General features: G+C 33.3%; 2 protein-coding genes across 2 annotated transcripts; both read right to left on the bottom strand.

The window, feature by feature from the left end:
• Positions 1–14,373: 14,373 nt before the first annotated feature.
• On the bottom strand, positions 14,374–14,793 carry LOC144567674 (uncharacterized). Its single transcript, XM_078317839.1, has one exon. It carries the CDS (start codon positions 14,791–14,793, stop codon positions 14,374–14,376), a length of 420 nt encoding a protein of 139 aa, XP_078173965.1.
• Positions 14,794–16,246: 1,453 nt separating this feature from the next.
• Positions 16,247–17,679, bottom strand: LOC144567276 (putative carboxylesterase 8). The gene is made up of 2 exons (XM_078317377.1): positions 17,285–17,679; positions 16,247–16,901 (listed from the first exon to the last, which is right to left on the bottom strand). Exons 1-2 carry the CDS (start codon positions 17,597–17,599, stop codon positions 16,269–16,271), a joined length of 948 nt encoding a protein of 315 aa, XP_078173503.1. The 5' UTR covers positions 17,600–17,679; the 3' UTR covers positions 16,247–16,268.
• Between the last annotated feature and the right edge of the window lie 2,268 nt (positions 17,680–19,947).

The following is a 19,947-nucleotide window of genomic DNA, read 5'->3' as shown; positions in this document are numbered from 1 at the left end:
AATTGATGGTGTCTGGAGCACTCTTGTAGTGTCTTTATATGATAAGATAATCGGGCATTTATAACCCTAGTACAACACTCTCATTGAAGGTGTTTGGAGCATTCTAGTAGTGTGTCCCGATGGAAAGATAATAGGACATTTACAACCCAAATACAACACCCCAATTGAAGCTGTTTGTAGCACTCTAGTAGTGTCTCCAGATGGCAATATCATCGGGCATTCACAGCCCTAATAAAACACTCCAATTGGAGGTGTTTGGGGGCAGTGTTGTAGTGTCTCTAGATGGTAAGATAATAGGGAATTTAGTAAACTAATACAAAACTCCAATTGATGGTGTTTGGAGCACTCTAGTAGTGTCTCCAGATGGCAAGATAATAGGGCATTTACTACCCTAATATAACACTCCAATAGAAGGTGTTTGGAGCACTTTAGAAGTATCTCCAGATGGTAAATAATAGGACGTTTACAGCCCTAACACAACACTCCAATTGATGGTGTTTGGGGCACTCTAGTAGTGTCTCTAGATGGCAAGATAATAGACCATTTACATACCAAATACAACACTCCAATTGAAGGTGTTGGGGCACTCTGGTAGTGTCCCTATAAGGGAAGGTAAGGAGCTATTTACAAAACCAATACAATACTTCAATTGAAGGTGTTTGGAGCACACTAGTAGTGTCTCCAGATGGCAAGATAATAGGGCATTTACAGGCCTAGTACAACACTCCAATTGAAGGTGTTTGGAGCACTCTAGTAGTGCCTCTATATGGCAAGGTAATTGGGCATTTACAACCCTAATACAACACTCTAATTGAAGGTGTTTGGAGCATTCTAGTAGTGTGTCCGGATGGAAAGATAATAGGGCATTTACCACCCTTATACAACACCCCAACTGAAGGTGTTTGGAGGACTCTAGTAGTGTCTCTATACGGCAACATAAGAAGGCATTTACAAGACTAATACAATACCCTAATTGAAGACGTTTGGAGCACTCTAGCAGTGTCCCTATATAGCACGGTTAATAAGCTATTTACAATTTACAAAACTAATACAACACTTCAATTAAAGTGTCAGGAGCACTCCAGTAGTGTCTCTATATGTGAAGATAATAGGGTATTTACCGCCCTAATACAACACTCCAATTGAAGATGTTTGGAGAACTCTCGTAGTGTCTCCAGATGGCAAGATATTATGGCATTTACTGCCCCAATACAAGACTCCAATTGAAGGTATTTGGAGCACTTTGGTAGTATCTCCATATGGTAAATAAGAGGGCATTTACAGCCTTAATACAACACTCCAATTGATGGTGTTTGTAGCACTCTAGTAGTGTCTCAAGATAGCAAGATAATAGGGCATTTACAACACTAATACAATAACCTAATTGAAGACGTTTGTAGCACTCTAGCAGTGTCCCTATATGGCACGGTAATAAGCTATTTACAAAACTAATACAACAGTTCAATTAAAGGTGTTTGGAGCACTCCAGTAGTGTCTCCAGATGGCAAGATAATAGGGCATTTACAACCCTAATACAACACTCCAATTAAAAGTGATTGGAGCACTCTAGTAGTGTCTCCAGATGGCAAGATAATAGGGCATTTACAGACCTAATACAATACTCCAATTGAAGGTGGGTGGAGCACTCTTGTAATGTCTCCATATGGCAAGATAACAGGGCATTTACAACCCTACTACAATACTCCAATTGAAGGTGTTTGGAGCACACTAGTAGTGTCTCTATATGGCAAGGTAACAGGTTATTTACAGACCTAATACAACACTCTAATTGAAAGTGTTTGGAGCATTCCAGTAGTGTGTTCGTATGGCAAGATAATAGGACATTTACAACCCAAATACAACACCCCATTTGATGATGTTTGGAGCACTGTATTAGTCTCTTCAGATAGCAAGATAACATGGCATTTACAGACCTAATACAACACTCCAATTGATGGTGCTTGGTGCACTCTAGTAGTGTTTCAAGATGGTAAGATAAAGGGGATTTACATCCCTAATAAAACTCTCAAATTTTAGGTGTATGGACCTCTCTAGTAGTGTCTCTATATGGCAAGATAATAGGTTATTTACAACCCTAATAAAGCACCATAATTGAAGGTGTTTCGAGCACTCCAGTAGTGTAACTATATGGCAAGATAATAGGACATTTACAGCCCTAAATACAACACTCCAATTCAAGATATTTCGAGCACTCTAGTAGTGTCTCTATATGGCAAGATAATAGGGCATTTACAACCCTAGTACAACACTCTAATTAAAGGTGTTTGGAGCATTATAGTAGTGTGTCTAGATGGCAAGATAATAGGGCATTTACAATCCTAATACAACACTCCAATTGATGATGTTTGGAGCACTCTAGTAGTGTCTCCAGATGGCAAGATAATACGGCATTTACAGACCAAATACAACACTCCAATTGAAGGTGTTTGGTGCATTCTTGTAGTGTCTCCAGATGGAAGAAAATAGGGCATTCACTACCGTAATACAACACCCCAATTCAAGGTGTTTGGAGCACTCTAGTAGTGTCTCTATATGATAAGATAATAGGACATTTACAACCGTAATACAACACCCCAACTGAAGGTGTTTGGAGCACTCTAGTAGTGTCTCTATATAGCAAGATCATAGGGCATTTACAACCCTAATACAACACCCCAATTGAAGACGTTTGGAGCACTCTAGTAGTGTCCCTATATGGCAAGGTAATAAGCTATTTACAAAACTAATACAACACATCAATTGAAGGTGTTTGAAGTACTCTAGTAGTGTCTCAATATGGCAAGATAATAGGGCATCTACCGCTCTAATACAACACTCCAATTGAAGGTGTTTCGAGCACTATAGTAGTGTCTCTATATGACATGATAATAGAGCATTTACAGCCCTAATACAGTACTCCAATTGAAGGTGGGTGGAGCACTTTTGTAGTGTCTCCATATGGGAATATAACAGGCCATTCACAGCCCTAGTACAACACTCCAATTGAAGGTGTTTGGAGCACACTAGTAGTGTCTCTATATGGCAAGGTAATAGGTTATTTACAAACCTAATACAACACTCTAATTGAGGGTGTTTGGAGCATTCGAGTAGTGTGTCCAGATGGCAAGATAATAGGACATTTACGGCCAAAATACAACACCTCATTTTAAGATGTTTGGAGCACTGTATTAGTCTCTCCAGATGGCAAGATAATAGGGCATTTACAGACCTAATACAACACTCCAATTGAAGGTGTTAGGAGTACTCTAGTAGTGTTTCAAGATGGTATATAATAGGACATTTAAAACCCTAATACAACACTCCAATTGATAGTGTTTGGAGCACTCTAATAGTGTCTCCGGATGACAAGATAATAGGGCATTTACAGATACAACACTCATATTGAAGGTGTTTGGATCACTCTTGTAGTGTCTCCAGATGGCAAGTTAATAGGGCATTTACAGACCTAATACAACACTCCAATTGAAGGTTTGTGGAGCACTCTTGAGCACTCTAGTAGTGTCTCTATATGGCAAGGTAATAGAGCATTTACAACCCTAATACAACACTCTAATAGAAGGTGTTTGGAGCATTCTAGTAGTGTGTCCAAATGACAAGATGATATGACATTTACAGCCTAAATACAACATCGCAATTGAAGATGTTTGGAGCACTCTAATACTGTCTCCAGATGGCAAGATAATAGGGCATTTACAGACCTAGTAGAACACTCCAATTGATGGTGTTGGGTGCACTCTAGTTGTGTCTCAAGATGACAAGATAACAGGGCATTTACAGCCTTAATACAACACTCCAATTGAAGGTGTTTGGAGCACTATTGTAGTGTCTCTATATGACATGATAATAGGGCATTTACAGCCCTAATACAATACTTCAATTGAAGGTGGGTGGAGCAATTTTGTAGTGTCTCCATATGGGAAGATAACAGGCCATTCACAGCCCTAGTACAACACTCCAATTGAAGGTGTTTGGAGCACACTAGTACTGTCTCTATATGGCAAGGTAATTGGTTATTTACAAACCTAATAGAACGCTCTAATTGATGGTGTTTGGAGCATTCCAGTAGTGTGTCCGGATGGCAAGATAATAGGACATTTACACCCCATTTGAAGATGTTTGGAGCACTGTATTAGTCTCTCCAGATGGCAAGATAATAGGGCATTTACAGACCTAATACAACACTCCAATTGAAGGTGTTTAGAGCACTATAGTAGTGTCTCTCTGTATGACATGATAATAGGGCATTTACAGCCCTAATACAATACTCCAATTGAAGGTGGGTAGAGCACTTTTGTAGTGTCTCCATATGGGAAGATAACAGGCCATTCACAGCTCTAGTACAACACTCCAATTGAAGGTGTTTGGAGCACACTAGTAGTGTCTCTATATGGCAAGGTAGTATGTTATTTACAAGCCTAATACAACACTCTAATTGAAGGTGTTTGGAGCATTCCAGTAGTGTGTCCGGATTGCAATATAATAGGACATTTACAACCCAAATTCAACACCCAATTTGAAGATGTTTGGAGCACTGTATTAGTCTCTCCAAATGGCAAGATAATAGGGCATTTACAGACTTAATACAACACTCCAATTGAAGGTGTTTGGAGTACTCTAGTAGTGTTTCAAGATGGTATATAATAGGACATTTAAAACCCTAATACAACACTCCAATTGATGGTGTTTGGAGCACTCTAATAGTGTCTCCAGATGGAAAGTTAATAGGGCATTTACAGACCTAATACAACACTCCAATTGAAGGTTTGTGGAGCACTCTTGTAGTGTCTCCAGATGGCAAGATAATAGGGCGTTTACTTCCCTAGTACAACACTCCAATTGAAGGTGTTTGGAGCACTCTAGTAGTGTCTCTATATGGCAAGGTAATAGGGCATTTACAACCCTAATACAATACTCTAATAGAAGGTGTTTGGAGCATTCTAGTAGTGTGTTCAAATTGCAAGATAATGGGACATTTACAGCCTAAATACAACATCTCAATTGAAGATGTTTGGAGCACTATAATACTGTCTCCAGATGGCAAGATAATATGGCATTTACAGACCTAATACAACACTCCAATTGATGGTGTTGGGTGCACTCTAGTAGTGTCTCAAGATGACAAGATAACAAGGCATTTACAGCCCTAATACAACACTCCAATTTTAGGTGTTTGGAGCACTCTAGTAGTGTCTCCAGATGGCCTGATAATAGGGCATTTACAGCCCTAATACAATACTCCAATTGAAAGTGATTGGAGCACTCTAGTAGTGTCTCCAGATGGCAAGATAATAGGGCATTTATAGACCTAATACAACACTCCAATTGATGGTGGGTGGAGCACTCTAGTAGTCCCTATATGGCATGGTAATAAGCTATTTACAAAACTAATACGACACAACAATTGAAGGTGTTTGGAGCACTCTAGTAATGTCTCCAGATGGCAAGATAGTCGAGTATTTACAGCCCTAATACAACACCCCAACTGAAGGTGTCAGGAGCATTCTAGTAGTGTCTCTCTATATGGCAACATAATGAGGCATTTACAATACTAATACAATACCCTAATTGAAGACGTTTGGAGCACTCTAGTAGTGTTCCTATATGGCACGGTAATAAGCTATTTACAAAACTAATACAACACTTCAATTGAAGGTGTTTGGAGCACTCTTGTAGTGTCTCCAGATGACAAGATAATAGGGCATTTACAGCTCTAATACAACACTCCAATTAAATGTTTTTAGTGCACTCTAGTTGTGTCTGTATATGGCAACGTAATAAGAAAGTTACAATCCTAATACAACACTTCAATTGAAGGCACTCTAGTAGTGTCTCAATATGGCAAGATAATATGACATTTATAGCTCTAATACAACATTCCAATTGAAGGTGTTTGGAACACTATAGTAGTGTCTCTATATGACATGATAATAGGACATTTACAGCCCTAATACAATACTCCAATTGAAGGTGTTTGGAGTACTCTAGTAGTGTCTCTAGATAGCAAGATAATAGAGCATTTACATGTATCTAGCTCATATCCTACAATAGTCTTCCCTGATTCATTTAACAAGCATTTATTTGTACATCCTTTTAAGAATTTTTATTGGAGCGTTATTTGTTTATATTCTAACTGATGGTTATCTTTAAATATGAATATAAAATTGAAAATTATTTAATATCACACAATATGAATACAAATAAATCTTGCAATTCGTTCAAAAATAATTATATGAATGCCAAAAATGTTTGGTATCAAACAAATAAAGCTTCGAAAATATACATGTGAAATTGAAAAGTAAAATACATTTAGTGAAATAAAGAGATCATTTTAAAAAAAATACTAATTGTATTTTTAATTAAACTTACCGTTAGTGATTTAATACAAATAATCAATGGTCAATTTTTTTTTAGTAGAGGTTGGAGGTCAAGTCATCAACTATTTAATATTTACAAATGATTCTCTTCCGGATTTCGAACCTGCGATTTTCTACATGAATAACATTGTCTTTGCCACTGGATTAAAAACTGGTTCTCATGATCAAATTTAATTATGACATTTGTTTAATTGATTGTTAAGTATAATGATATATTCTTAAACCGTTAGTTTTAATTAAAAATTGTATCATTATTAATTTACTGGCCCCAGTAATTTTAAATTTCTCACAGTATTGTCATCCTGCGGATAACCATTGGAGAAATTGAAACTTATTATCTGGTGTTCACATTTTGAGCAAATTCATCAGAGCTGTATCAGAATGGTTTTACAGCTAGCCTCCCATATCGTTATGTTTGACGGGTATTTTTTTATGTGACTAGATGAAACAAAAAGCAAGCAGACAAATTGGGAGTTTGAATTTGTCAAAATGTGATTTGTTAATTAAAAGATGGACATTTTGACGAGGAAGAATAATAGATAGGATTGGACAAATGTGTTGGGACGATAAGTTTATTAAAGAGCAAATACGCATACCTTATTATGTTATTGTAAATTTCCTCTGGTATATTGAAGAAAGCCGAAAAGGGGAGCTAGCACAATTGGCTAGAAATAAATTCTAGAATTGTTGTATCTAAAGATTGAGAGTTCAATTTTCTCTCACGACTTCGCAGCTTCTGCGAAAATTTTTTTTAAAAAAATATTGAAGAAAACCAAAGCATCTAATAACAATGAAATCAATCGTTAGCTAAAAAGCATATTTAAAGAGTTGTAGCATAAATTTACAGACCTAAGAAAGAACTCTGTTTTTAATTTATTTTTTTTGTTCCGACAGTAATAAGACACAGGTAATTATGATTGCTGAATATTCTTCTACTCTGGAAAACAGCACTGTTCTGTTTCACTTTGTCCCCATCGTACTATTATTAAAAAAACAATTAAAGTAAAAAATTAGAAGTCAAGCCATCAAATTATTCAATATTCACAAGAAATTATTTTATATATGTTTTGAATTTACAACTTCTCACAAGAGAGAATTATCTTTGTCACAAGATCAAATGTTAATTCTCAATTTTTTAATATTTTAATAACAAACTTATATGTTAAAATATTTTTTTAGAAATGATTAATATTGATTTCTTTATGTACATATAAGAAATAATTAATGTTCAGTTTTTGTTTTTATATGAATCAATAAATTGAAAAATTAACTTCCATAAATTATTCACAACTTTGTATTCTAAGAAACTCTTTGATAACAATTAAAACAATATTACAATGTCATATTTTTTTATAAAAAAAATAGTATAGTCGTTCTATTTAACATTTTTATATTAATATTTAAGTTCTAAATTTTAAATAATTAATTTTTTTAAAAGAGAGGCTTATTAAAGGGCGGTGCTATACTGAGCGCTTTTATTCTAGTTTTGAGAACTAAGAGAATATTTTACAGTTTAATACCCAATTTACCCTTGCTCTTTAAAGCTTTAATATTCGCATCTCTTTTAATTTAATTATGTATATATATATATATATATATATATATATATATATATATATATATATAGAGGAGGGATCAAGTTACAACACTTGAAAGTTACAACATCAATTTTTTTCATTTTGAAAGTCCAAATCGTCGATCCAAACCGTTAGATATTCAATCTATATTAAAATGTACTTGGAGACCAAATTTTACATTTTTTGAAATTTTTTTGCTATTTATTAAGATGGGTACAAAATCGCTGTTTTTATTAAAATTCTGCACCATTAAAAAACAGCAATTTTGTACCCATCTTAATAAATAGCAAAAAAATTTCAAAAAATGTAAAATTTGGTCTCCAAGCACATTTTAATATAGATTGAATATCTAACGGTTTGGATCGACGATTTGGACTTTCAAAATGAAAAAAAATGATGTTGTAACTTTGTTGTAACTTTCAAGTGTTGTAACTTGATCCCTCCTCATATATATATATATATATATATATATACCTAAAATCATTAATATCTGCACACTGAATAAAAGGAAACAATTAAATCAGTAAAACAAGCTAGGATGTTTCAAAATATAATGGGCGAATCTGTGGTAGAAATTGTCGCAAATTAGATGCAAACGGAAAACAATCAAATAGCATCTGTCTCTCTCTTCGCTTCACTGATCTTATAAGCAGACATCAGTGTAGCTCCCGAGAAAACAGAGTATCATGAGAGATGATAATTCGTTGTGCAAGAAAGTGTGCTTAGGGTAATATAATTTGAAGAGGGAGTAATCCACCACAAGTCAGATTAGGATCTTGGTCTAGAATTTCTTTTTGACACCAGAAGTTATTCGACTTATACCTGACACAATTTCATGATTCTAAATATAACAACAATATTAACTTTCTTTAAAAAAACAACAGCATTATTAACTTACTGAGATTTTAAAAAAATTCTGACAATTTCCATTCCACATGATACATGACAGTAAAGCTCTTTCAGCATCCTCAAAAAGCAAAAAGTAAAATAATTCGCAAGTATTAAATTAGTACTCTAAAGGATTGAAAAATAAAAACAAAAGACAACGGAAAATAATGGGGGTTCAAAATCAGTATTTTGCACAAAGAGTAAATTATGATCCTCATGCCACATTTCTCATAGAATGTAGAAATTTGAGGCATAAGATTTTTCTCTCGGAAGAGAAGAGAGGAATTACTTACCTTTGTTAACTTCTTTTATTAAAGGAGGGATTACTTTCCTTTAGTAACTTATTTTATTAATTAGATATCAAGAGAGTGAAAGGATAAAATTGGTATTTAAAGTAAAATTTTATTTGTGCTCTCAAAATCACAATAACTGCGCTGAATATAGCACCACCCTTATTAAAAGTCCTAAAAATAAACATATCTGAATGCTTCTCGGGAAATAAATAATTGGAGTTCTTCAATTAAGAAACGTCATTGTACACGAAGATTTTAATTTTAGAGAAAAAGTTCTCATCCACATACTACTGTCCACAGTTTGTCCACAAACATTATCCAATACAAATTTAACTGTCATTAACGGTAAATCAAACTAATATAACTGATAACTTCCTTTTTAATTTTAAATCGCACCGTTATTCAAACCCCGATCTTACACATGAATCTGATCGGAAAAAAATCCCTCTCTCTCTCACCCCCCAACCTCTCCTCTTCCGCTCCTCTCCTCTCTCTTTCTCTCGGCGTCGCTGTCGCACCACCATCTTCTTTGCTCAGACAAGCTTGCACAATCCGCTCACCCTGCTTCAGCGATATCAACGAGTCAGAATACTAAAAGGCGATGAGATACGATCAGGGTCAATTCTTAACCAGATTCAGCGAGCTTGCAATGTGCTCGGCGATAATGGTGGGGATGCCTCCTCTCTCCTGAATTGAATCAATTTCTATTTTTAAAATCGTGAGGAAGAAACTCACCTAATCTAGCCTACTCCAAGCAGATTTCCACAATCGATAATGATTTGGCTTGTGTGGAGTCCGATTTGGTCCTAATCTCTTCAGATGAGTGCGATGTGTCTTCATCAAATAACATGGTCTCGTGGTCTAAGAACAACCTTTGGTATGTGATGCTATTATAAATTAACTTATTGATGCTTGGAATTCCTAAAATATCTTCTCTACTAGTCAGATAATTCATTTACTCCTTCTATCTATTTAGCATGGCATAGTTGAGATTCGACCGGATTTCTATGGATCTATTTCAATTTAGCGAGCAAAAGGAATTATGGATGTCCAAAGTAGTTTGCTAATTATGTATATAAGTTCTTCAAATTTGTTCATTACATAGTGCAAATAAGGATTATTTGTGAATGCGAGCTCAAATTTCTTATAATGTTTGCTTGAAAATAAATATATTCTACTTGGACTGGACAGAAGTATATAGTACCGGAATCCAATATTAATTACAATAGTGTAGTTGATATTAAATTTTTAATTGATGCTTTTTATTATCTGTTTTGTTAAGTGTTAACCTTAATTACACTTAATTTACAGAGAGGAAATGATATCGAGAAAGAAAAATAAATTGTTCCCTGTCAAGGATCCAGTGCTATTGTCAGTTAGTGGGAAGGCCGCAATCCTCGCCGAGATCATCGGAAGAATCCAGTGCTGCTCCAGCGGTAGAGGCAATATCGCCATTAGTTGCGACGATGGTATTGTCGGTCTCATAAATCTAATGACTAGATCCTAACAGTTACTGTTAAGTAAAAGCAATGTCAAAAAATTATGAAATGTAAATAACAGTTACTAGTAAATGAAAGCAGCTGCTATTGGTACATTAAATCAATTGTTACGTAAAGCAAATGACTAGATAAATGACCAATTTACCCCTTGTCAGTTAGTTAGTTATAAACTGCGTTCTTCTTCCAGCTCCTTGCTCGTTCAAATCACTGTCATAGAATACTATTTCAGTGGAGATATGAGTTAATTTTACAGTATTAATTTTGCAGTTACATAGGATAAATAAGTTAATTGCGCAGGATACATATGTCAATCTTGTATGATACATTCGTTATTTTATAGATAACATTAAAGAACCAAAAAAAGAAGAAGATAACATTAGATAATTATATTAGTTATATAAGTTATTTTACATGATTCAGTTTACATTTGCATAGGATATGTCAATTAATTTTGTAGGATATATTTGTTTTAATTATATATTTTCTTTTTGATTGTGCTCAGCATTTGGTGGGGATAATATGTGTAATATATCATGATTATCTTTTAGTACCTTTAATTTAGCACCTATCTATCCGTTTTATTTCAAACATGCCCCTTGAAGAAGATATTACACGATTTGGTATTTGGAGAGTTATTTATTATGTCTCTAGGACAAATGTGCCAGATTTGTTTGTTACTGTGGTGCGATTACTATGGTACACGAATTCAACTGTTCAATTATAATCTAGCAGGAATCTCAAGAGTAGAACTAGGGTGCTCTTAAGCTCACCAAAATTTTGGTGAGCTTAACTCTAAAACTCATCAAATTAATTTCAAATGACGAATCCGAACCGTTGAAACCCGCCTATCTTACGTGTGATGCATCTACATGTCAAATTTTTAAACATTCGAATTAATTTAGTATAAAGTCAAGCGGTCAAAAAACGTTCAAAATATGAATGCACTAAAATTAATTTATTAACCTTCTAATTTTGACCGCTTGTCTTTATACTAAATTAATTCGAATGTTTAAAAATTTCACATGTAGATGCATCACACGTAAGGTAGGCGGGTTTCAACGGTTCAGATTCGTCATTTGAAATCAATTTGATGAGTTTTAGAGTTAAGCTCACCAAAACTTTGATGAGCTTAAGAGCACCCTAGTTCTACTCAGAATTTCAAAATCCACATTGGAAAATATTCATTTGATTTAAATCAGACAATTCTTGTAATGTGGCATAGTTATAATTCCATCGTTACAATGCATGGCAACAGAAACACTTCATATACGATCTAATGGTTTCTATTATGTTTATTCTCTCTTATTTGTTTGTTTGTTAGTTCCTTAGTATGGCGAAATTCACAAATTGCCAGTCAAGATTGTTTATAGTGTATTTCACATAATTAACAAATTTTCTTTACTTTATGCATTTAGTTATTTTACAGTATTGAGTTAAGCACTGATTTTTTTTTTTTTTTTTTTTTTTTTTTTGCAGAAGACGTGAAGAGAAGGAATAAAGGAAAGGCTAAAGTTGAAGAAAATCTTAGTCAAGATTCTGAAGATGAAAAAGATTTTCATTAAGCTAAATTATTTGACATATTAAATAGTAATTAGTTGCTAGTTTGTTAGTTTCATAATTAGTTTGCATAATACATCACTAATTTTGCATTATTCACATAGTTATATAACAATATTTAAAAATAACATACTATTTAGAATTCATAAATTATTAATTATTGTATGTTTCATAGGTTGTAGGTTGTAGGTTGTATGTTTTTTGTAGGTTGTATGTTTTGTTTTTATAGTTTAAGTTGACAGTTTTATAGTATTGAAATTTTATATTTTTTACATTTTATTTTATCGTTTTCATATGCTTATTTTACATTATTGAAATATTATAGTTTTTACTTTTTGTTTTCATAATTTAAATTGACAATTTTACATTATTGAAAATTGATACTTTTTACATTTTATTTTATTGTTTTCATCTGCTAATTTTACATTATTGAAATTTTATAGTTTGTACGTTTTATTTTTACAGTTTAAAGGTGACAGTCTTAAAGTATTGAAATTTTAGCATTTGTACGTTTTGTTTTATAGTTTTAATATGTGAATTTTGCATGACTGCAATTTTATAGTTTGTACATTTTATTTTTATAGTTAAAGGGGTCAATTTTACATGGTTGTTTCATAGTTTTTTTTTTTTATCATAATGTTATTTAAGTTATTCATCACTAAATTTACAGTACTGAGTAAAGTTATTTGTCACTAATTTGCACATACTAAATTGACATATATGATCACTGGGTTCTTTATGCAGTGGATGTTCCTGCCATGAAAATCTAGTATTACACATCTGCCGGTGAAGAAGGGGCATACATGGAATATCATTGGCACATAATTTGCTGGCTTAAGAATTTTCTTTCTTGGAGGACTAGTGAGTGTTTTTTATTGTACTTTGTTCTTCTAAATATTTTACAGTATTGTTATAGTAATTTTCCTTTATTGTTTCAATTAACTACTAGTTTAAGAACTAAAGTTTTAGTTAATTGCTGAAATCAAATTAACTTTCAGGCAAACCTGATTGGAAAGATATTGCTATGGATTATAAGGACTGCCCAAAACATATGCTGTTGAACTGATGTGAATATTATGGTTTGTGTTAAACAGATGATGTGTGGTGAATTTTATGGTTTTGTTGAACAGATGATTGATGTATGTTTATATTTAGAAATTTTACAGTATACATGGAATTGATTTATAGTTTAGACTTAGAAATTTTACAGTATTGATTATTTATAGGTTGTATGTTTTGTTTTTGTAGTTTAAGTTAACAATTTTATAGTATTGAAATTTTATATTTTTTACATTTTATTTTATCGTTTTCATCTACTTATTTTATATTATTGAAATTTTATAGTTTTTACGTTTTGTTTTTACAGTTTAAGTTCACAATTTTACAGTAATGAAAATTTATATTTTTTAAATTGTATTTAATCGTTTTCATCTGCTAATTTTATAATGTTGTAAATTTATAGTTCTTACTTTTTGCTTTCACATTTTTAGTTGACTCTTTTATAGTATTCAAAATTAATATTTTTTAAATTTTATTGTTTTCATTTGCTAATTTTACAATTTGGTAAATTTATATTTTTTTACCTTTTGTTTTCATAGTTTAACTTGAGTTGAAGTGGTCTATTTTACAGTATTCATTATTTTGATGATTTATTTGTGTGTTCATTAAATAGAGAAAAAAGAATAAAAAAAATTATTCGGAAAATTTAATTTTGTCTTTTTATTACGTTTTTTGTCAAAATAACTGCTAATAACTAACACTAACTGCCAATAACTTCCTATAACTGCAATTTCTGAAAGTACAGTTTGAAAGTACATTCTTTTTGTCCTATTGTGTAAGTTGTAATATGTTTCTAACTATCATGAGACCGTTTCAAATAGTTGTTAGATGTTTTTTGATTAACTGATATAGTTTATGTGATATATTGTATAATTATACAGCATGTAGAAGTAGTTTTACAGTATTCGCACAAGTTAAATATGTGGAGAAATGATAAACAAAGTTATGTGGACAATTAAACGCTTCCTTAATTTTATTAAGCATGGACCATTATTTTTTTTTTTTTTTTGCAAACATTCATGCCCGTAGGCCTTTATTACTTTACTCAAAATCACTTACATCAGGTTACAAAGATATCGTAGCTTAACCTGCCTAAACCAATTGCTCAAAACTTAAAAGTAGGATACATGTATCCAGTATAACCCTCTTCCAGTGCACTACCCCCCTTGGCTAAATAGTCAGCCATCACATTGTGGCTTCGACCAATATGTGTACACTCAAATTCATTCTCCTTTAGCAATCCCCAAATTTCATGTATCTCTTTATATGCTCTCCAATCAACATCTAGGGGAGGTTGTTGAGCCGTGCATGCCTGAGCTAGAGTCTGATTATCTGTGAAAAAAGTGCAAGATTGAAGCCCCATCCTTTTAACAAACAAGACTGCTTCCTTTAAGGCTACTGCTTCCGCTTGCAATGGACAGCATGCTGTACAAGGAGCTGCCCTGTAGCCTTTTAGCTCACCATCCTTCTCAAGCACAAAGCCAATACCCCCCCTCCATGGTGGCTTCCATGATCCATCAACCATGCACCTATAAACAATAGCTATACCACCCTCTTGCACATTAACATTCTCTGCCCGAACCCCCTTTTTAACATGAGCTGAAGCCGCTATTCTAGTCTCTCTTCTTATTGGCTTCCATGACCATTATTTATTTGGAATGACAAGGCACAACCGACATCAACAGTTCATAACAAATAATTAGAAAACCGTGGAAATCAATACTTAAAAAGTCTTGACTCACGAATGTCGGAGGGACACCATGCATGTGATGCAGTTTTTCTATTTGTTTTCGAGAGCACAATAATAATTAATTTGCCAACTACTTTGCTCTTATCTGAGTGCCTCCTTATTTTAATGAATAATTATATTCATCCCCACATTTTTATCTCCTCTCTATTTCCACAGCTATAATTTATGAAGGTTGTATTATGGTCTCTATTAAGTATTTAAACACTTATAAAATTAGATGGTCCACGTTAAATAAGGAAGGTGATAATTATTTAAATGTTGTACTATGGTTCCTATTAATTATTTAAACACTTCTAAAATTAGAGAGTCGACTTCTAAAATTAGAGGTTGTATTATGGTCCTCACTAATTATTTATCCATACAAAAAAATATTTATCACGATAAACGTATACGAGGTGATTATTCAAGTATTTTTACATAGGTATAAATATTATAGTATATAGATATAAATACTTGTAATACTTGATATTAAATACTTTCATATGTCAGTTAGTGTCATATGTAAAAAATGTTTTTAAGTATAGGTATAAATACTTGTGGGATGATGAATCTGAAAATATGTTATTATGGATCTCATTTGAAAGAGAAAATTACGTAGAAGACATTCGTGATTTTAGATTCGTAAAATTCCTTATAGATCGTCAGATATGTGGATGAGATTGAATGGAGAGAAAAAACCAACCTCTAAAAATGTGTATGGCCCCATGTAATTTGAGATTTGATTGAAGAGACAGTTATTTATGTAAAAATTATTTACCTTATAGGTATAAATACTTCTGTTCTTATATATAAATACTTCTGTGCATGGAGATTAATGTTTTAGAAAAAAAAATGTCAGTACTAGACTTTTTGTGATCCCCAAGATAATTATGAAAATTAAATGCAGAAATAAATGTGAAAATAGAGGTGCGGGACAATTATCATAATTATATTTTAATTTTAATCGTGCTAGTATCACAACCGGATATACTTTTTTATTAAAAAAAAAATAGAAGCTAAAGTTAAGACATTTTACTTAGCGTGGGAGGTCTTTGATTTGAAATTTCTCTGTTTTATTTGTTCATTTTCTTTTTAATAAAAGATGAAGTTCCAGTCCTAAGTCGTCTGTTAAGTTTCTAAAATTTTAATTCCAGATACAACTTTTATTGAATAAAATTCAGAACTGCAAACCGGACAACTCTAACAATCAAACATCTTTCCAACAAAAAAAGAAAAAGAAAAGAAAAGAAAATATGTAATCCCAATTCAAATTATGCACCATATACAAAAGCTCTCGCCTCTTTGAATAATGCCTCCGCCTTATCGGGCACGAAAAGCTCAATCGCATGAAACCCGGTACCATTTAACCTCTTCACCACCTCCACACCTTCTTTCTCAAGCATTTCAGCAAACAATTTCTGCCTGTCCAACAGTGGGTCCCCTTTGCATCCCACAACCATGCATTTCACCATGCCAACAGCCCCACCAAGCCCAGCTGTTTTCACCGGGTTTGCAAATGCATGATCTTTATTAGATCCGATAGGAAGCGCCAGCCGCCATAATGTGTCATTGGCTTGTAAAGGCAACATCAAATCCTTTTCGGAGGAAGCTTCCGATTCAGTTCTCTCGACCCCACCGAAATACGGCTGATTGAGTATGACCCCACTTAGCTGTACCGGTGTCAGATCCAAGGACTTGGCACGTAAAGCGGTATGGTACGCTATGTTACCGCCCGAGCTGCTACCCATTAGAAAGAACTTGGAGAAGTCACCATGTTTTAGCCATGGGTCTATTGAGGCTGGTTCCATGACTTGAGACTGGACCCACGAAAGTGCTTCAATTGCATCTTCGTAAGCACCGGGCAAGTGGATTTCGGGTGCAAGACGATAGCTAGCAGATATTACCTATAATAAAAATGAAAATGATAATAGCAAAATATTGAATAGCGTACAAAATTTAATAAGATGTTTTCTACTAGCAATTAATACAAAAATACAGCTCAACCGACCAAGTAATATTTAATGAAACAATCATACAGAACAATAAGTGCAATCGTTGACTTTAAAGCTTAAACATGCAATTCTGGCATACTGTTGAACAATTAAATCCCAATACAGTCATACAGAGCTACTAAAATGGAAGTAACATGCAAAAGACCAGTTGAGCTGATTTCAGTTCAATTTGGCTAGAGAAAAGGTTCTTGTATTATACTGATTTGCAAAAATACAATCTAACACAATTCAGTGAAATTCATGAATAAAATATCTTTTATTTCTTCTTGACATACCAACGCGGGGAGGGAAGTAGCCATGGCTTCACAAAAGCCATGGTAGAAGGCGGCGGAAGGGGAGAAGAGCACAAAGCCACCTCCATGGAAGAAGAGAACGACAGGGAGCTTCTGGCTTTGTGAAACATCAGCGGGGAGGTAAAGGCGGAGGTAGGTCCCATGGGAAGGGTTCAAGGGTAGGTCTTTGGAGAGAACCGGCGGGTTGGGATTGGGAGGAGACTGAGGCACAAATGGGCGCGTGATGGTGCCGTTAGGGTGTTCGACGATTTGCAAGAAGAGGCTTGAGTTGTTTGAAGGGCTTTCGGAGGAGCCCATCGGTGCCACCTACGCAGGGAAAGAGGGAACGAGAGAAGTGGGGGGAAGGAGAGGGAGAGGGAGAGGGAAAGATGAGACGGGGTGGTTAGGCACTAAACTTCAAGGGAGAATTTCATATATACCAATCAAAAAATATAAAATTACATATTTACCATCCAAATTTTTTATAATTATATATTTACCATCTAAAAATTTAATAACTAACATATTTACCCAATATAACTTTAGTATATATCAAATATACCAAAACCTGAGATTAATTATGTTTAATTTTCTTATAACTATAATTAATCAAGGATTAACTTAACATCCTCTCTTTCTTTCCTTAGATCCGTTCTTCTTTACACCCAATATAAAAGATTAGAAACAAATATTCCAAACTAAGCTAGTAACAAAATATAGATTATCAAACTGAGTTAATACTTTGATAACGGGTTGCAATATCATTGTCGAATTCAGTATGAGTTATTTTGTTATAAAAGTTTGAGTGGTTACCTTGTTTTTAGACGATCAAGTTGGAGTTGGAATCCTTAAATCTGAGTCTGCTGCCCCTTCTCTTCGAGTTTAAGAAGGAAAGACGATATGAGGAGATAATTTAAACGAAAATGGGAAGTTACGTTAAAAAGGACGTGAGGAAAATCTGTGTGCAAAAGAGGAAGGGGCTGAGAGAAAAAAAAAGATTAAATAACTTATTAATTATATTTTATATAATCTTAAACTTAATTAATCTTATTTTTTTTATTAATTGAATAAATATGTGGGTTATTAGATGGTAAATATGTAATTATAAAAATTCGAATGGTAAATACGTAATTTCACAATTTTTACGTGGTATATATGAAATTCTCCCAAACTTCAATGGATTGTGTTTCTAACCGGGGAGGGGGTAGCCGGGAATTCGCATCCTCTGAGATATCTCATATTTTGCGTGACTTTTTGGGATATCTCAACCGTTGAAATACGTTCTGCATGAATCTCAAAACTAAAATAATACTGACCCCTGCACCATCTCGAATAGACAACGGACATGTCGGTCAAGCAAAATATGAGTTATCTCAGAGGGAACGCACCCGGTAGCCGGTTTAGATTTATTCCAAAAGGCATTGGACAAATTATTCAAATCCGAATTCAAACCGTTCAGTTAGCGTCTAGATTCGTGCAAACGATTTAAAACTTAATCAATTTATAATGTTCTGTAAATCTAGATCATATGTATATTTTAATGAGAGGAGTTGAAATGTCTTTATTTTTTTTGTGTTCATCATGTCTTTATTTTTAAAATGTTAGTAACTCAAAATTTAAATTATAAACGTCAAAATAAAACTGTTAGATGTAATCTATATTATTTTCTTTATGTACTCATAAAAATTTATTACACTATCGTTTTGTTTATATGTGAATCAATAAGTTGAAAAATCAACGTCTAGAAATTATCCACATTAGTACGTTTTTACAAGCTCTTGATAACAACCAAAATAATGTTGAAATATCATAATTTTTTATACGTGCATAGATAAAATAATGCAGATCATATCCAACGATTTTGTTTTAACTTTTAAATTTTAAATCATTAAAATTAAAAAAAAATAAGGAAATAATAGAAGCACAAAAAACAGAGGTATTTGAAACCTTCTCCAAACGAACAATTTAGATCTGAATTTAAATAAAGTTTGTCCAAAACAATTTGGACAGAAGCCCCACCCACATGCACTTTTGGCCTGGTCGTCTTGAGTCATTTTTTTTTGTCAAGGAAAAGGCCAGACCGGAGTTACCGATGCAGTGTAGAAGAGTATTTTTTTTTTTCATAAAATAATAATGGAGAAAGAGTAATTTGGATCTTTGGTACATACAAAATTTTGATGAAAATTTTTGATCCAAATTTGAAAAGTGGAATGATTGGTAAAAGTTTTTCGATTCAAATTTTTGAATCGAAATATTTTAACGATTTCAAAAGATTTTGTATTTTTTTTCAACATCACAGATTTAATAGTACCGGTTGAATCGTCTATTTAACCAGTGAAATTTGAATCGGAAATTTTTTAACAATTTCAAAGGAATTTTTATTTTTTTCAACAGTACATACTTTATAGTTCCAGTTGAACTGCCAGTCTAATCAGTGAATCGTTGAACCAAAACTTTTATTTATAATGAAAGCAAAATTAGTGTCTGACACAAGGGTTTAGATCTCCTTAAGTAACTCAAATTTTAAGTTTGTATATGAATAATTCGACTAAAATTCGGACCACTTCGGACCAATCCGGCCAATTAGTCCGAAATAGAATGCATAGGATTCCTCTAAAATTCGAGCCAAAGTAAATCGAAATGGAATTCGAATCCTCTGAGATATC

Source organism: Carex rostrata, chromosome 16 (genome assembly GCF_964058835.1).
Source record: "Carex rostrata chromosome 16, lpCarRost1.2, whole genome shotgun sequence".
NCBI classification, from domain to species: Eukaryota; Viridiplantae; Streptophyta; class Magnoliopsida; order Poales; family Cyperaceae; genus Carex; species Carex rostrata.
Note: the sequence above shows the minus strand (reverse complement) of the source record. Positions and strands in the feature narration are given on the sequence as shown.